General features: G+C 41.9%; 1 protein-coding gene across 1 annotated transcript; it reads right to left on the reverse strand.

The window, feature by feature from the left end:
• Positions 1-293: 293 nt before the first annotated feature.
• On the reverse strand, positions 294-25,248 carry UBXN7 (UBX domain protein 7; the record flags this gene model as incomplete). The annotated part of the gene is made up of 11 exons (XM_082003831.1): positions 294-455; positions 5,011-5,090; positions 5,826-6,219; positions 6,650-6,777; positions 7,874-7,964; positions 8,146-8,292; positions 14,507-14,619; positions 16,592-16,657; positions 19,737-19,804; positions 21,822-21,969; positions 25,176-25,248. 11 exons carry the CDS (start codon positions 25,246-25,248, stop codon positions 294-296), a joined length of 1,470 nt encoding a protein of 489 aa, XP_081859957.1.
• Between the last annotated feature and the right edge of the window lie 1,095 nt (positions 25,249-26,343).

Raw genomic sequence — 26,343 nt, forward strand, 5'->3', positions numbered from 1 at the left:
AGCCCCGGCATACTGGATACAGAGATCACTGTTTTACTTTATTCCACGAAAACAAAGGAAAGATGTTCTTCCCAATGCTCTCCACAGGGCCCAAGCTGAGGAAGAAAATAAAACTCTGAACACTCTCATTTGGTCACTAGAGCAGGAGAAGGGAAGAAGAGAGAGAAGGGCCAGCCAGCTGCCTGCCTGATTTCAGCACTGCAATCCTATGACCTTCAACTGCATATTTAATGAGTTGGTGTCCCAGGCAAAGAGGAGAGGGGAGGAAGGCTGGGAGAACTTAGGCCACAGTGCTAATTCCTTTCCTGCACAAAGACAGTCTCTTGAGGACACAGGCCTGCCTCCTGTAACGTGATCTCATAGTCCAGGTGGGAGAGTTTCCTTCGAGGGAAGTTGGTGAGAAGTTCAAAGCGTTCATTAGGGTATCCTTTTGACTGGACATGTTTCACAAGAGCCTGGAGAGAAAGAAAGGCATATTACAGTGTCATATAATTCAAAACAGCACAAAAGAACTTAAAATATCCCGTTTTCCTTTAAAAAGGAAGTTTGTAATCACAGACAAACGAAATTAGGAAATTTTGAAGTTTTCCATATAGTATAGACCCTCTTTTACTTTAAGATTTAATTTGACACACACAGTATGAATAATCATAAAAACTAATTACCAAGTGATCTCTTACCTAACCGATTCTTTAAATACAAGGAAGACCTACATAACAGTACACTAATTCAAGCAAGCTGAATTCCATATCACACATTCAAATCACAGTAAAGTAAGATTTGAAAAAAAAAGAAAACCCCAAAAACCTTAAGTGCCCCAAAACAGAAACCCCCTCACTTCTTTATCAGATCGTACCCTTACATTAAATCCAGAAGCCACCAAAGCAGCTTTTTTGTCAGGTAACATTGAAAAAAAATAAATGCAGTATTGTTACTAAAAATTTAATTTGTTTCCTGCCTTCAAGAAGCATGAGGATTTGGGTTTTTTCTCTTTTTTTGCTTTAAGCTCTTTTCAATTCATTGACTTCTCTGCCTACAATAGCAATTGGGGCAGGACACAGAGGGCATTGGGATGAGGGGGTATCAGCCTCACAACCCAACATATTAAGAAGAGCTAATGTCCATGCTACAATGAGAAAGATTTCCCAAGTTCATCAGAAAACACAGCAGATGAGAGCATAAAGTACAAATAAATAAGGACAGAGAAATGGAGATTGGCAGAACAGTAGGAGATACAGCAACAGAGCAAGACTTTCACAGAATGAAAAGTCATAGCTTTTTAAAGAAGGAGAAAAAGACAATTAGTATGTTATAAAACAGAAAGTATGAAAAAAATAAGGGGGTCCCAACAATACTGTTCACATAGTTTTGATGGGTAACTTACGCCAGTAAATTAAGCATAGCAGTAAAGTAAGCTAGCAGTATTAAGCTTCTACTAGTACTAATTAGTCTGCTAGTGTCCCCTCACTATTTAGTTGCCACTTCGGGACCACAGCAACCCAGCACACAGAAAAAAGTGGTTGCAAGCAAGCACTTAGCAGTTACTGCTGCAGCTCACAGGCAAGGGGCTTGGGAGATCACTTGGGCAGGCTGTTCATTTTGGTGTTCATGTTCCGGTAGGAAAGCTGTCAGTCATGTGGTGCTGACACGACACAGGACATGGCCTCCAACAACAGCCAGCAGCACTCTCCCTAATATTTCAGGGGCATCAATGCAGATGAGCACAAGGTCAAGGAGCTGCAGGAAGAGGTCAGGATGTTCTGCTGCATCAGGGAAGATGAGCAGGAAAGCAGCAGGATGCTGGTAGTGACACTGCAAGGGCAAGAACTGAGGTCTCACAGTGCAGACAGAATGAGATGACCAGAAGCAAGACTCAAACACAGGGAGGACAGCAACTTGCAAGATAAGGCACCCTGGAGACCTGTGGCAGCAAAACAGCAGCTCTCTTCTCATTTGGAAAAAAAAAATTAGAAAAACAGTTGAAAAAATGGTATGAAGTCTTGGCAATAAATAGGAAGGATAAACAAGTTTGACTGGAAGACACAACTGGATCCACTGGTCCTACTCAGCACATTAAAACCAGCAGGGAGAAGCTCGGCATGATGGTGGAGAGGACTCCTTCTGCGGGGGACTGACGCACCCAACTGCCAACCTAACTCCGAGTCTTGGGGGCCTCCTGCTTGCCTAGAGCCTAGATTCAGGATTGTCAAAACCCATCAAGAAAGCTCAACATGTCTGCAGTGTGCCCTTGCAGCAGCAACAGCAAGCCTGGGCTGCATCAACAAGAGTATTGCTAGCAGATCAAGGGATGCCATTAGAGCACTCTGCTGGGCCACACCTAGAATATCGTGTTCATTTTTGCCCCCTTCACATTCAAGAGGGATGAGGAAAAACTGGAGAGGATCCAGAGGAGGGCCATCAAAATGACTAGGTTATAGGGCACGCCTTGGTACATGATGAAAGGCTGAAGGACTTGGATTTGTTCAGCCTAGAAAGGAAAAGGCTTAGTGGGAATATCATCACAGTGTTCCAATATAGAGAAGATAAAGGCATTTCTTTCACAAAGATGCATGGTGACAAGAGACAATACACACAAGTTGCTCCAGGGGAAGTGTCATCTGGATGTAAGGAAGGAATTCCTTACCACAAAAGAAATTAAAGTAAGTTGCCTAGAGAAGTGGTGGAATGTCCATTGCTGGAAGTATTCTGGACTCAGCTTGAGAGGGCCCTGGATAACCTCACCTACAGCCCTGCTTTCAACAGAGGTTTAGACCAGATGATCTCCAGGGATCCTTTTCAAACTTGGACTTTTCCAAGATTTGATGACTACAGAACAACCAGGGAAGTACCTGCACAGAGATTTCATCCGAATTCATCAAAATCCACACACAAACCTTTGGTATGAGGAGGCTACTGCCCCAACCTCCTCTTTTACCTGGACTGTTCTCCCAACAGGCTTTGCAGATTACAATGCCTGTGTCTGATGAGGAGTGCAAGTAAGTGGGTTTGACTTCCTTTTCAAGGAACAAGGATAATCGAAATTCCTTTACAAACCACTGTATTTAAAAATTCAGTTAAGTTTACTGCCCACATCTTCCCCTTAACCCATTTAAAGGACTTTCCTGCACACCTTATACCACTTGGTAGACAACAAAAGTTATTCAGGCAACCAGTCAGCAATGCAGATGAAGGGCTGAGCTGCTGAACAGACTGAAGTCAGCTACTTAACTGCACACAATGAGCAATTGCTTCTACAAAAAGGCAGTGTTGCACATCCTGGAGATAACTGTGTAAAGAAGCCACTATTGATTGATAACAATGCAATGACTGAAAAAAAAGTTAAAAAAAAAAACAAAACACAACAGCCAGTGTTGGTGAGAAAGCAACATTGTATCATTAGTTAAAACTTCTAAAGTACAACTGTCTCCTTAAAGAATTTCTTTTTATAGTTCTGGACAGTGTTAAAATGGAAGCAACTAAGGGCTGAATAAAATCAGCCATGGAAATGATGCTCACAAAGAAACATCCCAGACTCAATCTTGATCTGACTGAAATGGCTTTAAAAGATCACATGACATGAGCACAAAAGCTGCCTGTTCAGCTCTGCAACAAAAAGATATCTTTACCCACTTATCTTGACTCACCTAAATTCCTCTGCTGACTGTAGAGTAGGTGGCAAAGGAAATCACATGCAGAGATTAACTTCCTTTAACTACCGCAGTCCATAAAAGGAGTCAAACCAGAACATATCAGGGATATATCACTATTACACCTATGTAACACCTAAATGTATTAAGTATTCAGAAGTGCTACATAACACACACAACTTCATTTAATGGACTGCTTTCAAAAAAGCAGTTAAGATACAAAAGAGTAGTTGTAAAAAGATTATACACCCCTGCCTGCTATGACAGAGCAAGAATGAGGGTCTGAAAGTAAAGCTGGTTCCTACAACAAGAGTGATGCTCTGCCAGCATTCCTCAGTCTTTATATTTCAGCCCCAGGACTCCACGTGTAGCACTACAGGCAGTCTATAACCTACCTGCTTACGTATGGTTTTGAGAGAGATGATGGCATAACAAAAGCAAGTTGTTGGGTATTTTTCCTTTTATTTTCAAGCAAGAGAGTTAAGGATGAGAATATAAGCTTGAGACACTGTACATTCCTTGAGTGCTGCAGACTAGGTTATAGTCTCATTTTCTGTAAGAGATGTGACACTTCTCTAAATCTGCACAGATTCTTCGGAAGAGGTGTATTTTTGCCTTCCCTAAAGCTTCAATACAGAGCTTTTCAGTTGATTGCATTAAAATTAGCTTAACTGGCCACTGTGTCATGAAAACTCATGGCTAACAGGAATACAGTGATCTCTTTACACACTGCTTCCAGAAAAACACCTGCAAAATTTTCATGGAAATGCCATCCACATCGACTTCTCCAAGGTAAACAAGCACAAAGCACCGTTGAAACGCACACCTGAAGCATGGTAATTAAATAATATTGTAACAAATTTGTTTTGGGAGAACTTCCTCCAAAGTCTGCTCTGTCATCCACATCCAAGTACAATGAAAGAGATGGAGAACAAGAATGAAGAGTTTTGCCTTTGATTTTACCATTGTCCAACCATAAGCAACGGCTGAACTTTTCCATTTAGGGAAAAAAACCAAACAAACACACAAACAAGTGAGCTGAGAGTATTTTATGGTAATTTAATGATTAATGCAAAAGCCATTTAGAGTAATTTTAGAAAGGAAACTAGCAGTTTTGGGACTAAGGAAGACACTGGAGCATACACAAAAGCCAAGCAGCAATGGAAACATACGGAGCCAGCAGAGTCTGTTGAATCGAAGAAAAGGAGTAACACAGAAGAAACACAACAGAATGACAGTGCAAGCGCTCCCTGGATATACCACTTTCCCTAGATCCGATTTCAATAATGGCACCACAGGAAAATAAATTCTCCAGTTTCGGCTCTCTTGTACTCAAACAAGGATTCCAGTTAACTCCACTCACCAGAAGTTTAGCTTGTTCAGGCAGTGAAATTTGTTCCCTCTTTCCATCTGGATACCTTAGCATCAGCTGTGCCTTTGGTCCTAGCATAAAGGAAGTTACTACAAGTTAACAAAGAACAAGGCAGCTGAATTGAGCTCTTCTGTAGATTTTAGGTGGCACACTTTACTGCATAGGATAGCAGGGTTAGGGACTAGAGACAAATACAAGGTTCCAGTCTATGAAGATATACTTCTACCACATGTGTTTAAAATATACACAACAAACTCAGAACTCTTTCAAGAGTTAATAGCAGTGACTGAAACCGGTCAGCGTTCCCAGAGAAAAGCACACTGTGCTACCTCTGCCTCTAAGACAACCTCACTCTGCTGCATCCTAGCTCAGGCACCGCAGGGAGGAACAGAGACAAAGTTGCATTACTAAAACTCAGCCCAGACTGTCAAGGCAGCCAAGCTAACTGAGCATGAGGTGGGGTTGATGTTATTCTGCTTCTCTCTACCATACTGGTAAAGGCCCTGCCAAAATGCGCTTGCGTTACACCAACGTGTACTTTATTTGTGGACAAGGTCTCCAACTAAGAAACTTGAGCTCAGTGACTAACACAACTTTGCAGTTTCTGGCAGCACTATGCCAAAGTGGTGCTGCTGGCAAGGTGAATTGCTCAAAATGTCTGGTGTCAAGGAGGGAGTAAGACAGAAGAAAAGATTTAGCTTTTCAAAGCAAGGTGTGAAACCATGCTTGTCAGCGTATAAAGATGCTCACAAAAACAACCCAAAACACAGGTCACTCAAAAAAAAAAAAAAAAAGTGGCAACTTACCATTCACATCTAGGCCCTGAAATGTACTTTCAGGCTTCTCGGGTGACTCCTCCAGTATTCCTGCATCAATGCAAGGCAGTACTCTGTGATTTGACGTTGTCCCAGGCTCAGTCCTTGTAGGGGGCTCAGGCTGAGGCCTCCGGCTCTCCTCTTTTTTATACCCCAAGTCCTTGTGCGGAGACTTCCTCAACTTGGCAGGATTCTCTGATTCTTCCTCCTCCTCAGAGCCGCAAACCGAAATAAACTCTTCGCTTCCAGAAAAAAGCTCTGACTCCGACTCCTCATCTGACCGACTCTCCTGCTTGGCCTGTGAGGAATCAAAATGTGTCTCCTGTAACGAGGCTCTGATAGCAGCTTCCAACTGGCTGTCCTCACTGGCATCAATGAGACTCTCCTGTTGAATACAGACATAACACAAATACATAAAAACTGCTTTTAAATATGTACTGAAAATCAAGAGGACATCAGCCTTCCAAAGAGAAGCTACTAAAACTGTCAGGAACAAACACCACGGGAAGCTAGCCCTGCTATGACTACTTAATGACTCCTCCTTGGAGTTCACATGGAGTGACATTATTTTCCTTCCACACAGGCACAATTCTATGACTGTTAAATCCAAAACAAGTGCTGAAAGCACAAACTGCACAACAAAAATAGTTACCATGGGAAAAGGCATTCCCTGGTGCACCACATTTTTGCATGCTCTTGCACTAACTCATTAAGTATGTTTATTCTACCAAATGGGAAATCAGTACGGCTGGATAAAGACAGGCTAGCATTTTCTTTCTGGTTTCTCCAGTCCTCCTAGAGAGCCTCATACTTACGGAACGAGAGCATTTTTGGGGAGGGCTAGTAGAATGGCCATCCAGCTGTCCATGCTCACTCAGGAACCCAGTCACTTGGTCCAAGAAAGAAGTCACATCTAGCTGGTGCCACTCCACTAGTTTCTGGCCTAGGGAATAAAAAGTGTCATGAAACGTAATTTCAACACAAGATTGCAGCCTAGCGCTCAAACACACCAATTCACTGCTGTGCATGCACTCTGCAAGAGTCCACATTGGTGGAACTGCAGCTTCCTACAGGCTACCAGCTGAAAATTATGAAGCTTCCTCCTTCCACCCCCTTGAAAAGGTTTCAATCATGGACAGACCCTGTTTATTTCCATTCTTTTCTTTTCATCTATGGGAATGTGTGCACAGAATGGTGAATTAGGCATCAAAATGAAAAAAGGCCAAGCCACTAAGTTTATGAAGAAGCATTTCTACATTCTTGCCTGCTTTGATTCTAAACCTTGGCAAACTGCATTTGTTTCCATAAGTGAAGTGCTAAGAAGAGTATCCTAATTTTGGTTCCAACATCAAAAAAAGTTTTTGGGCAAGAAATCTCAGCTCTGATTATAGACACTATTACTTCAGTCCTGAGAAGCAGGAGACCAGACAATTAATATAGTGGCATTATATGATTATAAAAGACAAAATGGTGTTGGGATACAAAAGAGAAAGTAACAATTTCAAAACAGCTGGAAGGGGAGGTAGAAGTTTGATTATTCATTAAAAAAAAAAAAAAAAAACCCAAAGCCAAAATGGTCTTTCAAAATGAAGATGCAATTTAATAAGTCATCTTTGAGCGTCACAAAGCTTCTGTGCAAGGAGCAGGAAGCAGATTCCTGTAACGCTTACAAATACTGTAGTTTGTTCATCGCATGATTTCAAGTAGCTTTTAAAAGGACACTTAAAAAGAAAATTCATTTCAGAGTTTTACCACAAGGTGGTACTATTTTCACTTTCCAAGCAAAGTACCTGCTAAACTCTACGAAGTACAGTAACGAAATACACAAAACCTCAGCAAGCCTTGGGAGTTTTATCCCCCTAGCTCCTCCAAAACATACTGCTTCATTTCTTCGCGGACAACAAGGTCTCTCAGAGAGGAAAACAATGTAGTTGAGATTCTTCGGGTGAACGTAACACATACTGTAAAAGATGGTATTCTAGCCTACAACCGCCAGTCCTTCTCACCCGATATATGTAACCAACTGTCAGTTATCTTACCTGTCCTGGGATCCAGTATGGAGACATAAGGGAAGTCTGCTAATTTGTAAAACTGTATGTACCTCTGGCCTTCCTCACTGTCATGGTATACCTACAAAACACCACATTGGAAGCAAATTACTGGGTGGAGAGGTAACACAAACTGTATCTTGAAAATGTACAAAGTTTTTCTCTATTTTACAGTATATGCTATAAATGGTATGTACAGTTCTTTCCACTGCCCTATCCACCAGGGCACCAAGTTACCCCCATGGCCCCATTAAATTTCTCACCTGCCAAAAAATGAAATGTTCCCGGATTATGTTCTTCACAGCCTCATTGCTCCAGACATCGCGGTTGAGACACTGACAGGCAAAATCTTGCACATTCTGAATATTTATCATGAGCCATTTGTTCTGCATCTGACCACACTCCTTGGCCTGTAAGCAGAGAGAAAAGTTTCATTAGATAAAACTTAAGAGTCACACGTAGCCAATGCCAGCAGTGATCAGTGATGGCTTCTAACACTGTCAGATTTTCCACCAAAACCCCTTTGTAGTGATAAAGATGGACAGTGCTAGTGAAAAGGCATCCACAAAACAGAAGGCAGGGCTGAAGGCTCTGCCTAAAATGAGACTGGTTGAATTACAGAATCACAACGATGAACAGAGCTGCTGGATTTCAACAAGCCAAGCACAGAGTGGGAAAAGCAACTTGCGGGGGACACACACAGGGACGCTGAATAAAATATTTGTTTGGGGAAGAGTGTAGTCAATCACACTGATCTGACAACAGACGAAAGACCTGCTCATTCTAAGATAAACCTAGGTATCATCTTCTATTTAAGTAGATCGCATAATTGACAGAGGACTTGCATCAATTCAACAGGACCCCCTCTCTGCATGTTTTCATTTTTCTCTCCAAGTTTTGAGTTACTCTATTACTGTGCAACTACCGAGTTAAGCACCCTTTTTTGATGCTCGTTATCCAGACTGCAAGTGGGGAGGAAGACGGGAAGGCGCAGGAAGAAATCTTACTGGTTTGAGTCACAAAGCTGGCATTGTCTGATTGCTTGGTTGCAAGTTAATGGTAGGAGTTTGATCAAGAATGTAATCCTGATCGCTGAACTGTCATACCTGTTGAAAAAAAGAGGGCTATATCAACAGCAGGAATGCTCTTACCACCTGGAAAGACTGGAACTAGCATATGAACTCCCTTTCGTTTTACAAAAGAAAAAATGTATTTATTTATAAGTGTGTTCACCATCCTGCTGGTAAGGTACTTAACAGCAGATTCAAGGAATTAGGATGTGATGCAAGATTTTGCTGTTTTGGGCAATATTTTGTTACCCAAACCAAAGTTTTTACTTTTAAAATGAATTTTAGCCAGTGCACTCTCAAATAGTCAGCCTATCCAATGTGTGATAGACAGACATGTGAACCCCACACACTTCGCTTTACAAAGTGAAGAATCTCAGTCTACAAAATTAATCTGCATGGCCAAGTGACCTGCAGAGTCAATTTCTATTTTGCTCAAAGGGCGGGGGGGGGGGAAATCAATGTAGAAGCACAGAAGAGTCCTCCTGTTCTCGCAAGGGACCTCACGCTAACTACTTACCACTAACATGACAGTGTCAGAATCCAGTATTTGGTCACCAGGAAAGTGGGGCAGGTGACACCTAAGTAACTGGTAAGGGTCTTAAATATAGTCATTATGCTTTTCAGTAAAAGACTTGTTTTGAGCTAACTGTGCATTTTGAGAACTAATTATAGGAAATCAGTTTAAAGACAAGGCCTAGAGGTACTGCCCAAGATTAAAGCGATCATAAATCCCTATGTTACTTGAGTCAACTGGATTGCCTTAGTCCTGTGTTCTAACATAATCCATAGAGAATTAAAAGAACAAACTCAAAAAATATATAATTATAGAGCTGGAAAGTGCATCTCACTCTTCTACACTTACTTTGTGTATTTTTCAATATTAGTGAAAACCTGGATCTACCTCTCCTCCATTCAGCTAAGGTCCTCGAAGGGATGCAAGCAGGAAATTCCACACAGAACATTTGCAAAGATGGGTTTTCATCAATATAGCAGGTATAGCTTTTGAAACTACTTTTAACTTCCTCCTAAAAACAACAGGCTTCACATTTAACATTTAAAAGGACAGTTAAATTGCTACCATCTCACACACACACAACTCTGCTCTTACACAGCTACTGGGTTTTTTCTGGGGGGTTGAGGTAGGTGGAAGGAAAAGAGTAGGGGGGGAAGAAACACCGTGGGTTCAGAGATATATAATCTCAGTTGTGGGTCATTTTGGTAAGTGACAAAAAGAACAAGGGAAGGCTCAAGAACTGGCTTGCCCATCTCAAAAGCTATGCCTGATGGCTTTAGAGCCAGTGTTTCCAACAGCAGCTGCCCCCCATTTCTCCTCCTCTGAGGTATAAAGGCTAGCACCAGGCACTTAAAGAGCACATAGATAGGGCAAGTACAGAACACCCACTCCTTGCAAGCATCTCTGTTCAAGTTCTGCGCAATCAGCAGAGTAGGAACTTTCAAAGACAGAGGTAGTGGATCTCAGATACAATGGGCAAAACCAAAACAAAACCAATCTGCCTTACGTTTACCTCTCCCCTTCTACCCATTCACCTTTTTCATCACTATGACAACTTATAGCAACAAATCAGCAATCTGGTTAGACAATATGTGAAAGAACTCTTGTTTTACAATCAGTACTGGATAACCTCTAGCTCTTACACTACTACTAATAACATGTTTTCTTCTCATTTGGCTTTTCTACAAATTTTGTGGCGGTTCTTCCTTGCTCAGCTTTGTTGAAATGCACTGCTCCTTTAAGCCAGCAGAGAGAAACAAGGAAGTAGAGCCAGCATCTTGTGACCTTCTGGATATCTGCTAATCAAGCATGATTTAATTTGGAAGATAACAGGTGACAGCAAGTCAGAGCACAAGGAGAATATCTAACAAGAAATATCCTATCTGTGCTAGATTTACATGTCTTGCCTGAGCCAGTGCAGGACAGGGCATACATCCTTTCACCAACCAGCCGTTCCTGTGCATCTGCAGGCTACGCTTACACCAACAGCCAGTCTAGAAGCACCTTATGCAAAGACAATTGCACCACTTGAGTACATTGACTAGATTAGCTTCCACACTATTGCTGGTTGCTACACACCAAGAAAAAAAAATCAGCATCAGCTGTAAAGCAGGGAGCAGCTAGAAACGGTTTAACTTGTAAAATGAGGAAACTTCATATAGACAGACTTGAAACTCTGCAACATTACATACAGTCACTTCACAGAAGTACTGAAATCCTACTGAGTGTTAGGCACAGAACTGCATGTACCAGAACTATCTCCTCCTTAAACAAGTGTAAACTAAGACAATTTGGTGTGTACCCCCCACAAATTAAATCATATCTCGCATCACATGCGTAAACAGATGAACACCTGCAATTCTTGAAAGCAGTCTTTGACATCAGAACAAAACCATGCTGTTCTTTAAATACATTACACACCAAACATGCTCTGTATTTATTATACTCTACTGATTTATTCCTAGCAGATTCCACGTTAAGGAGATAACTCTGAAGCTTAATACACATTAAAGCTCAATATTACAGTCAGGAAACAACAGTTAAAAACCCCTTACAATCAGGAAACAACAGTTAAAAACCCCTTGCGCAATCTTAACTGACTCTTAACAGCCTAATCATATAACCATGCAACACTCCTTAATGCAGACTTTTTAGTCATACTGTGTATTTAAACTCTGGTAGTTTCTCTGAAATTTTCTAGTAGGAAAAAAAAAGGCAGTTCAGGTTAACACCTTGCTGGCACATCACTCGTTTGCCTCTGGTTTATATAGACCCATTCCACCAGCCACTAGCTAATTAACATCTAGTGGCTCAGCCATCGTGTTCAAGAGGCCTGCAGGATTAAAATGCGGTCTTTTACAGATTTTCTGTATCAATCTTTTTCACCACATTTCTATGGTGTAATTAAGTTAATCACATGCTTCACTTTACAAGTACAGTGATCATATAAGTTGTTCTGTATGTGAAACACACTGCTTTTTCACAGATAGCACGTTAAAAAAAAAAAAAGTCATTCAACACTTTTGAAAATTCCTCTTCAATGGAAGTTAATTCTCACCTACTCTTAAAAGCTAGGTATTACTGAGTTAAAATGAAATGGCAACTTTTTGCATCTTACTGATAACATTTCTTTGCAATTGCAGAAAAAGGAGGTTTCTTGGAGAAAAACAAGGATAACTAAATCTACTTGCTATCAAAATCAACCTTAGAGTACCCAAAGAGGAGCAACAAATGATGAGCAACAAAGATAGTTGAAAACCTTAGTAATACCAGATACCACCATTTTTGCCAAGTTCGAATAAAGACATAAATCCTAAATGATTCTATGATAAATGTACGTAGCACAACATTGGCAGAATGTTCTTGCACATGCCTCCAGCAATTAGAATACATCACACACCAATAATAAGAAAACCCCACTTAGATTAACACTAAACTCCAAGAGCATCAATATGACAATATTCAGTCTTTGGTACTTTGGATTGTGATAAACATCTCTGAGTTACTGTATAGTTTATATATGTTTATCTAAGTGTATAGAGAAGGAAGAAGCTAACAGCAGCTTGCTAGAGATTAATTTTGGGAGACTCTGGTCACTGGATTCACAGGAGGCCTGATACTGTCTGAGGCTGAAGCAGCACAGTCATAAAATGGAAGGCATAATGGCCAAAAACTTAAGAAGCTGAAGATTTTTATTGCAGTGAAGTTGAGGACCATCACTTTGAAATGGAGGGTACCCCATGGGACAAGGAACTGTACAAGAACACAAAAAGGTGAATACCAATACCAGAAAGTGCACGTCTTTAAATTTGAGTTACTGCAAGGAACAGGACAAGTTGTGTATATACAAACCATCACCTCCCCATCTGTTTTGTTTGTTTGTTTATTTTAATTTACAAGACTGAATAAGAATACAGAGACTTTAGGACAATCAAATCAGTTTTTCATCCTCTGAAACTACTTTTGACTGTGGCAGATGCCACAATCAGCATTGCTAAAGCCTTGATATGTTTTCAGCAAGTCACAAGGAAAGACTAGCACACATCTCAAATTCCACTGCAGAGGTCAGCGGGCACTCGCTGACTGCGTATGTTCCAGTCTGGAGCAGAGCTGGCTGTTTTCATCTGAGTTCCTTTATTGTTGCCTTTAACCATGCATTCACTTGGTTCACAAGCAGCTCTGAACCACAGGCCCCGTAGGGACCATCAGTTGGAGGATCTGACACAACTCTGAAATAAACCCTGAACCACGTATCACCAGGCAGGGATGCCTCAGCATCAACTACTTCAGTCTGCTCATCAGCTTCCACTGCACCAAATGACTTGCTGAGGCAGACACAGCTATTCTCCATCAGCATCCTTTCAAACCTGGAATTTTGTTAGAAGATTAAATATATGGAGGACACTGTCAGAACACAGTAATTAGTGACAAGACAACTGATCCCTGGTCATTTCAGAAGCATAAAAAAAGAGAGATGAGGCCAACAGGATGAGAAATGGAGACTCAATAAAGGCAGACAGCATTTCTCCAAAAATTCTCCAGCAGTGCTCTAGTATTTGTGCATGGCAAAACGTGAAAAGAATGTAAATAATATTTTTGTTCCGCTCAGGGAGTCAGATCTCCAGCACTGTTTGCAGCATCTGTATTTCACTATTTGATCATTAGTTTGCGTTCTCATTAAATCATCAAATAATAATAATAATAATCATCATCATCAATCAGCTACTTAAAGATGACCAGGTGGAAGTGCAGTAGTAACTGCAACTTCTGAAGAGTATCTAGAAATGATGGACTCAAAAAATAAAAATATATACCAATTTGCATATTCTCTAATCATTAGTTAAGTCACTGATCCATATCATAACAACTTAGGACTAGAATCACACCAGCCTACACAGACAGAAAAGGTGACACCTGAAATCATTTAAAGCTGTCAGTGCCCTTCTCAGGGCAATCTCTTAGATACTTTTTCCATCACTACCAGATGCAAAAGACAACCACTGTGATTTTACAGAAGAGCAAGACCTCTACTAAGGATAAAGTTGTGCCTTCATGACAAAGTCACACTCAACTGTTACGAGCTCAGGTATCAGAAACCACTTAGCGATGTTAACATAATTTTGCCTGAGCTTCTTAGCAGGGCTGTGCTGCAAACTATATAGCCCTTTGCAAAGTACTTGCTCACCTATGAAAGGTAATCTTACTTTAGCTTTTTCTGTATGATGCTATACAGTGATACTTCAAGGGATGCAATTTTTCCATTTTGACCAGCCTCCTTTGTGCACTAAAGTCTTTTACCAAGTGTGATTTGCCACACTGACATTGAAACATAAACAACATGGTCTCTCCTCTTTAGTTAAGTCCTTCAATAAGTCATCAACCTTTCCATATGCAGTCCTTCAAATATTTATCACTATGTGGTCCTTTGTAACTTTCTGATCATCTGACAAATAGATCCATACATGCCAGCAGCCTAACACACGGCTTCCACGCTGTACACAGTCATCACATAAAGAACTGCACCAAAATTTCAAAACTTACTGTTTCAAAGCTGCCTTTGTGCATCAGATCAATGGGAGGCCTGAAGAGATCTGCTAGGGTAGTGAGTTTCTTATCTACTGCCCCTCCATTTCGTAGCTCCTGTTCCTGTCGAACTGCACAGCCCCAAGAGGAAAGGAAGCTGAATTAGACAAAACACTCACAAAACAGATTTATTATTTGCTATATGCTCATACGCAAAACTTCGGTGTTAGAGTCACAAGGTTAGACCACACTGAACAAGATTAGCTGCTATGTAAGGCAAGAACCTAGCTTGCCCTAGCATTCTCAAGCACTGGGCACTTATTTCACTTTTAAAAAACATCTTAATAAATGTGCATATCAGCATAGGGGGTCATTTGCCTGTATTTGAAAACGAATGAGCAAAAAAACCTATGACTTGTCCTCAGTGATGCTTTTAAAAGGGGAAACTGAGCTAGATTGTAGCATCATAACCTTTATGTGAAATGTTTCTAAGCCAGTGTTTCTTGACTGTAGGGTAATCCCACAGAAGAGAAACAGACTTAGTTCACATGGAGAAAATATCTTTGGATGTTTATATTAAACACCTACTCTTCCCACAATCCACTCAGGATACCACTGTCTCTTTCAGGTGAACGGGTTTTCAGACTTCTTTATCCCCGAGTACCACACTTTGAGCAGGTTTCTTTTAGTGGTATCAATTCCATTCAAAATAATACAGACCGTATTTCCAACATACACATGATCATACACAATAAAGGTAAATCACAGCAACTGCTTACCTAAAAGTTAAGTGATACAACATATTTTATGGAACCAAGTCAGCTGAAATGGGGAATAACTATCTCATGACCAAAAACTTTCCAGTAGTGGAAGGAGCTGTCAATGGGTCACAGTGTACAAAGCATTTTCGAGCAGATATTGGATCCCCACAGGGAAAAAACATCCCTGTGGAGCAGGCCTAGGAGCCAGGAAATAATCCTGATTTTCATGGCCAGCACTGCTTTTTCAGAGATAGCCAGTGACGTTCATCTATGAAGTTTTACCAAAACGCATGATAAAGTTTTATCATAAACCCTCACAATGGTTTTATATATTGTGCATCTCTGAATGTCTTGTAACAAAGTGGAGACGATGAGAAAGTAATTTAAGGGTATGATGATTCTATAAATGGTGTATTTTCACTTACACAGCTGCCAGTGACTTTAGTACTTGACATGTTCACTGTTACTGGAAAACCCTGACCAAAACTATCAGGAGAAAGAAAGTAATTATGAATACTTACTTTCAGTTCAGCATCCAACAGCAGCTAACTACATGGGAACCTGGTCCATGGTTAGACCTCTTAAACACTGCAGCAACGTCAGCGATAACAACTGCACAACAGCTCTAACTCAGCTGTGAAATTATCTGTTCTGCTGTCAAATAATCCTGTTCTATAAAACTTAATGGCTTAAATAACAGCCAATGCTTCGTCATTTGGAGATTCTGCATATAAGCAGATAAACAGTGGCAAACAGCAATTAAATTCATGAGAACCTTGTGTGCGGCCAAGGAAGAAGTCTCAGGGTTACTCAAATCTAATTCAAGTGCCAGCTTGACCACTGGCTATCTAAGAAAAATTCAGTGGATGAACTTAATTTCTACATGGGTCTTAGATACTTCCCCCTTTTCAATTCCCTCTGGAGCAGCGAAAGTAATTTTTTTGAGAGTTATCAAGAAAATACGTCATACAAAAGCAGACAGAATACACTGTCTGCAGGTTTTATTCATGTGACACTGGCAAGTGTTTGGACCAGCATCTTTACTACCTGCTTCATCTGTCCGTTACGTGGTACGTTCCCTTCAGCCACCCCAGAACAATAAACTAACAACCTTAACTGTACCACAAGCATGGAAGAGACACATGAGCAAACAGTACTGACACTACAGAAATGAATAGCCTAGTAAGTTTACTAAAAAAACCCTTCCGCTATACGGTTGGCAATGTAAAAAACATTCAAACAAACTGAAAGCTGTTATAGTCTACGATGGAAACTATTTTTCAATCTTACTTGCTTTAAAAAAAAATAGAACCCTCTAGCTTACTGATCTGTAGACACTTACTGGTTTCTGTTTGAAAATCTCGAAAGCCATCAAATATTGAGCGCGCAGGTCTGCGTCTTTTCGGAGCTTAGAGAAACAAACAAAAAAAAAGTATTTCAACTATTTAAAAAGTATGCTATCAAAATAATTACGTATTAGTACTTTGCATCACATGTCTGGGACAACAGAATAGGAACCCAAAGCATGAATGATGTGGGAGTAAGGTCATTACAAAGAGCTGGAGAAGGATGGGAAGATGGGAGTAGGTAGTTTGTGAGATACATTCCCTGACACATCCTCCCTCCAGCAAACCTTACCCCATAAACAAAACACGCATCAACAATACACAAAAGATTGAAGCTAGCCCTTTCTGATGGGCTCACCAAAGCCCATCAGTATGTAGTGGAAGTGCTCTCATAGCATCAACATGTCACAATTCCAGTCAAGATTTTTACAAAAGGCCTTCAGATAGATTTAAAACTTCAAAGGAGTAAACCACACAGGAGAATATTGTATGTATTAGGAGCCACAGTTGTTTTTTCCACAATGCATTTCTATTCTTTACTAATCTCTTATCCAGATCCTGTCCCAACTTCTTGGCTGGATTGGCAACATCCACACTCTTCCATTGGATCCAGTAACACTATCTGCAAGGAAACCTTCAGAATAGATTATTTGCAGCTGACAGAGATGGCAACCCAGGCAGATAACTGGAATAGTATCTAAAAGTACCATTGAAGTCCTATGGTACAGCACAGCCACTGTACTTGGGATGCAAAACAAAATTGCCTGCCAAGCCTTATTCCAACTATTTACCTGCATTACTATTAACTGAAAGCAGAACAATTTTAAGATAGAACTTTCAAAGCCTAATTGTTACAAGACATGATAAATAACAAATTAAACAGAGTAATATAAATACAATGCATGCCCATCAGAAACTTGTAGTAAGGAAAAGTTTATGGTGAGAAAGCACGACCTCCGCATAAGTCACAGAACAAGTACCTCCAAAATTTGATTTTAGGAGACCTTTCTGGTTTTGCACGCATAGTGCATGCAGCAACTTTCACCTTGTGCCACACCAAGGCCATAAAGAATGGTACACAGTTCTTGTTCCTTACATTCTTCTTGTACAGAGTACGAAGGAAAGAATCAGTGTATCCCATACAGAATATCACAGAACAATAAAGTAAGCCTGAATGAGGAACATGCTTGTGAATAATGCCTCTCTAACTCCAGCAAGTAACATCTCTTTTACCTCTAAATGCTTAGGCACAAGCACAACCCATGAAAGCAGACTTCAGAGCAACTTAAACTGCAGCTAAGAATAGCAACTGAAGGACCACTCAGCAAAAGCAGCATTTCCCTTGGCAGCTTAGCTACAGCCCAGCCACGCTGGTGAAGACATTCGCAGCAGTCGAGGTAGATGTTTTTCTGATATCCTTTGTACTGCAAGATGGGATCCACATATCCGGCACAGCACAAATAGGCAGGGTTATCTCTTCAGATGGAAGAAAACCTAAGATCATTCAACCACCTCAATATGACACTGTTAAAACCAGAAACCAGCACGTCCCCTGCTTTGAGGTTAGAGCAGAAAAAAACAAGTGAAGTATCTCTCCGGTTTCAGCTAGGTTGTCAGGCTGTTTCATGTTAAGCAGAAGTGGCATTAGTGAGCATTAGCACTGGTGGACCAGACAGTGCCAGGAGGCTATTGGTGATGCACAGATCGACTCAGGAAGGCAGTCAGTGACAGTGCATCTGAGGTAGTGTGTGACAGGCGGGTAGAACAGGGCCAAGCACTAGGGTCAGCAGACCTTACTCCTGCACTTTTTCAATTCTTGAACCCATAGGAGTCTACAGACCTGTCAAAAACTCTGTTGGGACGCAAAGAAAACAAGAGGAACAAGCTGGTGCAGCGTCTTCAGAGAGCTCTCAGCAGGACATCTCCCTCTGGAACCACCTCTCACCTTGTGCCATCCTGGCTAAAGACCTCTCTGATGTTGAAAAACAGGACCAACAGAAAACCAGTTCCAGGGTAAACCTGAAGCTTGGCCTCCTTCTCCTTTCTAGCACAGGAACTAAACAATAGAAAAACACATTTCCTATGGGTATGAGACCATGTTAAATATAAGCACTTGCAGGCCCTTCCTCAATAAAAAGGGGAAGACACTCAATTCACTTGACATGGCAAAAGCCATAGAGACAGACAGAAATGGCCTAGTCAACAAGAGAAGCACAGAGCCCCACAAGGCTACAGGAAGCAAGTGTAAAAAAAAAAAAGAGAGCCTTAGATCTCCATACAGACATGGACACCTCTCAGCTTGTGCATCCTGGCTAAAGATCTCTCTGATGTTGGAAAACAAGATCAACAGAAAACCAGTTCCAGGGTAAACCTGAAGCTTGGCCTCCTTCTCCTTTCTAGAACAGAAGTTCCATCCCTGTGCTGCTTGTAAAAGAACCACTACAGCAGAGGTTTGAGATTGAGGTTATGAAATTCAGAACATTAGGGTATTACATGAGTACTGAACAGTGTTTTAGAAAAGCACCCAAAAGAAAACAGCATTTCCACACCTGTTTCCTTAGACCAAAAGAAAATGTTTCAAAAGTGGGAGTGATGAACAGCTTCAGAAAACAAACAAGAAAACTAGCTGCATGGTGCAGTTTAAAGAGCAAATTAAGTTCCTAAATGAGAAGTGGAAAAAAATTATGAGTAATCACATAGCTCAGCCCTTTCTGATCTATCATCTCCCTGAGAAGCATGCATTTGTCCTCTTCACTTCCACTCGTCAGCCAAAGCTCAAGCTTTTAGCCCACCACCTTGAATGCTTTCACAGCAGTATCACAGGATTCTGAGCCCCCAGAACACAGATGTATACTTATCATAGCTAAGTGGCTGTTGCCTCACAAAGTATTATGAAACTGGAGTTAGCAAATTGGTATCACTGGGAATGTAGCACCTCTAATGTGCGAGGTTTTCAATAACACTGGTGTATTTCCAAGTACGCAATCATGGTACACGGCAATAAAGTTGCAGCAGGGAAAAAGAGAATAAAAATACATACAATGCTTTCTTCACATTCAGCAAGTTCTGTTTTTCTTTTGTCGCTTAGCCCACCTCAAGGTAAAGAAAACAAAAAAAGACAAAATAAGAACACAAGCCTACCTCCAAACAAGGGCTCAGGCTCTACTAAAATTTCCTGTTTTTGAGGAATCGGAGCTCGTACTTCATCCCTATCAAAGAGGAAGAAAAATAAATAAAAAAAGAAAAATCAGAGAGATGGTAATATTCCAAGTACTATATAAACCACATCCTATTGTGCTCCAAAGGCTCCTGCAGTCTGAACCAGCTAAGGATGCTGTTGTACCATTGCACAGAATCAAGAGGTTTGGGGTCAAAAGGGACCTCAAGAGACCATCCATTCCCCTCATGGCACTGAAGCAGGACCTAGTACGCTCTATGTTAAGATCTGGCATAGATGACCTTTCTAAGTCTTGATAGAAGGTTACCCAGATCCCTGGGTGACTTGATCCCAGGGTTTGTCAACCTACTATTCAAACATTTTTCTTCTTCAGTAACTGTCTTAAAACTTGGGAAAGTATCTTAAAACTTGGGAAAGGCTGCTACTTAAACTGCTTGCCATCCTCCTCCCTTGACTATCTATATGGAGAAAAAAAAAATTATCTTCCTTATTACAAGCTTTCTTCTGTTGGAAGACTTTTTACTTCCAGTTGAAACTCACAGACCTCTCTTCTCCAGGGGAAGGAAAACAAGATCGTCAAAATGACCATCTCCCCCCATTTCTGAAGCAATTCTTTGCTTCCATAGCTGAGTTCCCTCAGAAATCAACAGCTAGTTACACTGGCAGAGACTGGTAGATCATCTGAAATTATGACTAGAAGAGAGGAAATCACAAGGGCTCTGAAACAGTATCACTTACTCAGTGTGGCCACCTGGCCCATGGACCTACATGAAGGAGGGCATGGGCTCACCCAAGGAGATCCATTGCTATATCTTGCCTACGAACTGTTCCTGAAGTGCCCTCTTCCCTTGGACTCTTCAGAGTTGTAAAGTGTGCAGTTGGTGGCTCTTGGCCATGTAGGTTTTAAAAAGTAACTCATAATGTCAGCAAGATGCACTAACCTTGCTATTAACCTCCACATCTTTGATTGCTGTTGTGAAGCTAGTTATTCTCCATTTTGCATTTGCATATTTATTGTTCTCTCTTCCTAGAAGTAACACTAAGCTGACCAGCACCTGGAGGGTGTCAAGTATAAAAAAGAAAGTATTCCAATAAAAACTTGAATCTTAAGTCACTGATGTGCCAGAAGTTGTCTAGAAATAAGAACTCTAACACCTCTAGATACAGAGTTTTAACTTCATTACCTGTCAAAAGTTAAAACAGGAAGGCACTTGACAACAACTATAAAGGTTAGTAGTAAAAGAATTGTTTAAATTTATACATGTGCTTCAGAAGTATAAGCAGCAAGAATTTTCTTTAAAAGTTAGTTATCTTTTTTCCTGAAGTGTACGATTTTCATAAAGATGAAACCACAGCTAGGTTTCGTTTAGAACATTGAATGAATGTGACATATCAATTAGCTTCCACTCAAAATACTCCATTTATCCCAAGCAGACACATTGCCAGGCAGCACTGAAAGACTCTCTGCCATGCTCAAGTGGAAAAACTCTTCCCTTTACTGGCATCTGATGTGTAAGACACTGATGCAGATTTTGTAGTTGCTTATTCCTCTGCATACCAGTGCACACGATCTAGCCTTTTCAGTCCCACATCTGTTTACACGTAAAACAACACAATAAAACCCTTGCAAATGGGACTAAGGTCACTACATTTGTAAGAACCAAAACAACAGAAAACTCTAACTGCAAAATTAACGTAGAGCAAGGTTGCTGGAGCCGTTTAAAATTTAAGAATCTCTTACTACAGGATCCCCACTTTAATGCCTTGAGCTCTGTTTGCAAAAAAACAGTATGTATAAGCTACAGAAGACTTCTGAAGTACATGCAAGAGAGACTAACTTATGCTGGTTTACATACCAACACATAATAAGAACTTATTTACCCAGAACAAGATTGAAGCAATCAATTTAACAAGGCTATCAAAGAAGCACACATTACAGTGAGTTGACAGCAGGTTAGAAGTGACAATTGCCTTATTTGTTCTGCCTTACACTATTAAATTCTTATGTCAGACTACTCATTTATAGAGACATGTCATCAGGTACATACTCCGTGTGCGGTCGAACAGCAGACACCCCTGCAGAACTGGTGCTAGGCTCCTCTGCTATGCCTCCACCATCCAGAAACATGGTGACAGCCATCTCCAGATTGTTGTTGCATGCTTCAAGCATGTGCTTTCCCACGCTTTCACTAGCACCTGTAATGCCAAAGAAAAATTAAAGCATTCTTCGGAAAGCATTTTGATTGGAAGCACTAGGAACAGCTGACCGGCAAGCTTTCTCTCTCAAAGCACTAATAATGAGAAAGAACAATTCATCAGTTGCCATTTATCTCTGAAGTACAACTATGAAAGGAGACAAACACACATATCTCAGAGGGGAAGGGCATGCCCGCATGCAAGACAGCCAGACTTCTTCCTTCCATCAAGAGAAAACTTAGTAGAAGCCACCTGAGGCATTTTAGCACCGTTTTTCTTTTTTTCTAGAGGTTAGACCTTTTTCCCCTGTACAATTTTTCAAACACTAGCTAGGCATATACAAAAAAAATGAAAATCTGACTTAATATTTTAACAGGGAGAATACTAAATCAGCTGCTAACATATTTATAACAGATAAACAGACCTTATAACACTTAGAACAGATATTTAGAGATGATATCAAAGATACCCTGTTTTACTGGTTGCACTAAAAGGCAAAAACAAACCAGCAGAAGCTCAGCTCACGTAAGAGGTGGAAAAAAAAGCCAAGAGGGAGAAAGTAGCACTTGTCTACACAGTTATTTGTATAATAACTAACGTTTATTAAAATCTCTCCTAAGCACAACTAAATCCAGTCTTATTCTTGAAGCTCAAGATGAAACGGTAGGTCTTAGCATCACTTGTAACGCTTTCCTCAGAGAGTCAGCCTCTGCATCCCAGCTTCTCCTCAAAAACTATACCATCAACAGAAGCACCCTCATCAGTGGAAGCTCTCCTGCACCCAGTCCTTTAAATGTCTACTCACTACAGCATCTGTCTCTATAGGTGGTGGACTGTCAAAGAGTTTATTTTCATATGGGAAGGCTGGTAGGGAGGAAGAGTGGCAAAATGCAGCTGAACCAGCTTGGCAGTAGCTTTTGGATCTGTAGTAATTCTTACTAGGTTCACTGCAAGTCAACAAAATGAAGAAAACCCTTTCCCCAGCATCAGAATCACAGGTAACATCAGTTTTGGCAAAACGCATTTGGATGTCTCTCAGATTTTCTGGGAAAGACTCAAGAAGCTCTAGTCTGAAGAGAGAATACACTTGAAACCATCGAGATAAATCAGTTCCAAATGACTTGCACCATTACATTAAATCACAGGGAAAGCCAAACTGACTGAGGAACTGTTTTTCAAAAGGAAAAAAAACCCCAACAACCTGCCACAACAAGCATCCTCATATGGAAGTCAGCTGTATTTTAAGACCTTAACTGAGATGAAGAAAGTGCAAAATAAAAACTAATGACATCTCAAAAAATGATGCGAGAGCATCAAGTTCGCGTTCTTCACACAAACCACTCTTTGGCATTTTTCAGCTCATTCCAATGTCAACTGTAGCAATTAAACAATACCTGTGTGGTTTGTAATACGCACACCACCCTACAACCTCACTCTACAGTCATGTGAAGTCATTCATGCAGGAAAAACTAGGAGAAAAATTATATTCAACCCTCTGTTATTTAAAGAGATACCAACACAGAAAGTGCTTGTACTGATTCTTCATCACTCCTAAGGAAACTGTCATCATATGAGTGTTTTCAGTGCTTGCACTGGCAAACAGAAAATACTAAATATTCATTAAAGCAAATTTCAAAGAGATCCCATCATTTCACTGGTAAAGATACACAGGAGCTACATCCCCTTAGCAATACTTTTCTGGATGCAAGCATCAAAGAAACACAATTCTGCCATCTGGATAAGAGAAATATATCAAGGACTATTTCTCATTCCTCACTATCACCTACGCTACAATCAAACTGCTGTATAGTATTCATTCAGCCTTTTCCCCACAGACAGGAGTGATTTCTTAGTTACAACTTAAAGTTGAAAGCTGCTAACACAAGCCACTGAGAGTGCGTGCTCCTGAGCACCTGCCAAATCATGCCAATATTGGCAAGACAAGCTCCACGACAATGCGCTTTTAGATATAACCTTACATTCTGTTAAAATGGAGGAACAAAACTTCAAAAGTCTAATAGCTAATGGATGAAGCCCAGCAGGTTCTTTTTTCCCCTTTGTGAAAGTGTAAGGGGGGTGCTCTTACATTTAACATAAACCATCTGTATAAGCACAAAAAGCTGTAAGGAAGAACAAACTAGCATGGCTCCGCCTGTTCTTGTTCAATTTTAGCAAGTATCTCAAGCAATACTGAAAAGAAAACACAAGGCACACACAAGCACATACTATAATGAAAAGATATGTGCTGTCAGTTCTTTTTATTCGGAGGGTTTATCCTAAAAGGCTTCTTTAAGGATAGCCGAGTGACCAATAATTTCCCAGTCTACCCTACTGGCATGTTCACAGTGTACTAAATATCCCTGTTCAGGATTTGAGCGGGGACACAGGGGACACAAACTTAAATCCAGACAGTTAGAGTAACCGAATTAAAAGCAGTTTCACTTATATCAACTAAAAAGCCAAAGATGCTTCATGAAACACTCCTTCAGTATTTGATATGTCATGCCATAAGCAAGGGGGAACTATAGCAGATCAGATTAAACACAAAGTGGGTCAAGAGCTCGAAGTACACAAGCTAAAGGAGGAATTACCACCTGCCGCAAACTTCAGTTTAAAAGCGACTTGCTATTTTCGTTAACAAACTAAAATTCTCAGTAAGTCGATCATGATTTAAATCATGATCATGATTTACGGGTTTTTTTTAAATGCAGACTGCGGGTTCAGCTCCAGTCTCCCTTCCGGCCACCAGCTTTATTTGCAGGTGCGGGACACGGCTCCCGGGGCGGAGCGCACCGGCAGGAGGGAGCAACTACCCGCACCACCGAGAAGCTCGGCCGGGCGGGGACCTCCAAGCCACCGCTAAAAGCGAGGGGGACCCCACGACGTGCAGGGGCGGAGGCAGCGCGAGTGCTCGGCACGGGCCTCGGGCACCATCCGCCGCGGCGGGCCGGGCCCCAGAACGCGCCCGCTTACAGGCCCCGGCGTCGCCAGCGCCTCTCCCGTGCCTCCCAGAGGACGGGGGGAGCGCGCCCGGGGCCGCCCGCCGGCACTGCTCCGCCTTATCCCGCGCAGCGCCTCACGCCGGGGCCCGCTCCTCCCGACCCTGACGCGGCGGCAGGGGCCGGACCGGAGCCGCACCGTTAAGAGCGCAGCGGTGGTAGCAGCCTCGGCCGGGCTCGGCTAGCCCCAGCTTCCGTGTGGCTCACCCGTGATGGCGGTGAACTGCTGGATTAACCCCTTCAGCGCCGAGGAGGCCGCAGAGCCCCCGTGCGCCGCCATCTTGCCGCCGCCGCACAACAACACGCACGCCGCCGGCCCGCGCGCTCTGCGCAGACGCAAAGCCCGCCCGCGCCCTTCCTCTGCCCGCCGCCGGGGAGGCGCCGCGCCTGGCCGCCGCGGGCGGGGCGGGGCGGGAGTTGCCACGGCAACCCCCGTCCCGCCCTTAGCCTCAGCGACCCAGAGAGGCGGGAGTTGCCGTAGCAACGCGGCCCGCCCCGCTGCCTCAGCGGCCTCCGTGGCTTTTAAAATGCTATCGCTGCTGGCAAGAGTTTCCCCCCCACATTTCAGACCCTCCGCTTTCATTAATCGCGGGACTCGAGGAGCAGAGGCCTCAGCGGCGATAATGAAACACTGGTGACACAAAGCCAGAGCTCCCGCGCAGATTTACCTCATCACAGACACCTACGGCTAAGCAAGGGGTCTGGCAGGCCTTGGCCCTCACGTGGAAGCATGTACAGGGGCCACAAGTGCTGCAAGGGAGGAGGTAGGGCCTGAAGTGGCCAACAAATGGTGTGGCTGCTCCTGTAAAGGGAGCTCATTACAGGACTTCCCCTTGCTATTGGGATACTTTTGCTTCAGAAGTCAGAAGAGAAACAGCCTCAAAAACAAGCACACTGAGTGTTTTTGATCTCCACACTACCTGCAGAAATTGAAAAGGAACATCTTACTGCTTTCAGTTATTTTACAACATAGCACAGCATGTGGCTGGCTTGCTGCCAATGCTGTCAGCAGGCTAGAGTGTTGCAGAGCCACCTTGTCCCTAACAAGTGTCAACCAAAGTGAGTACCACAGAGGTTTCCCTAGGAGCTTAAGAACTAAAAAACTTGCTGCCATGAAAACAGCTAGACCTGCTCTCTTTCTTGCTTCCCTCCCTACCTCCCATCCCCACACCATCTCTGGCTCTCAGAGAAGTGACCAAGCCTGACAAAGTGTTTGGTTTCTTTGCTACTTGTTTTTTTTTTTTTTCCCCCTTCTGCCAGTTGAGTAAGTTGAACTTGTTCACAAAGGGGACAAATAAATCACTAGACATGGCTGAAGGCAGAAGGTGAGCTCACCCTTTTGAGCAGCAGTGAACCTTTACACCAGCTCAGGCAG

The sequence above is a fragment of the Phaethon aethereus genome, assembly GCF_964289735.1.
Source record: "Phaethon aethereus genome assembly, chromosome: 9".
Classification (NCBI taxonomy): Eukaryota; Metazoa; Chordata; class Aves; order Phaethontiformes; family Phaethontidae; genus Phaethon; species Phaethon aethereus.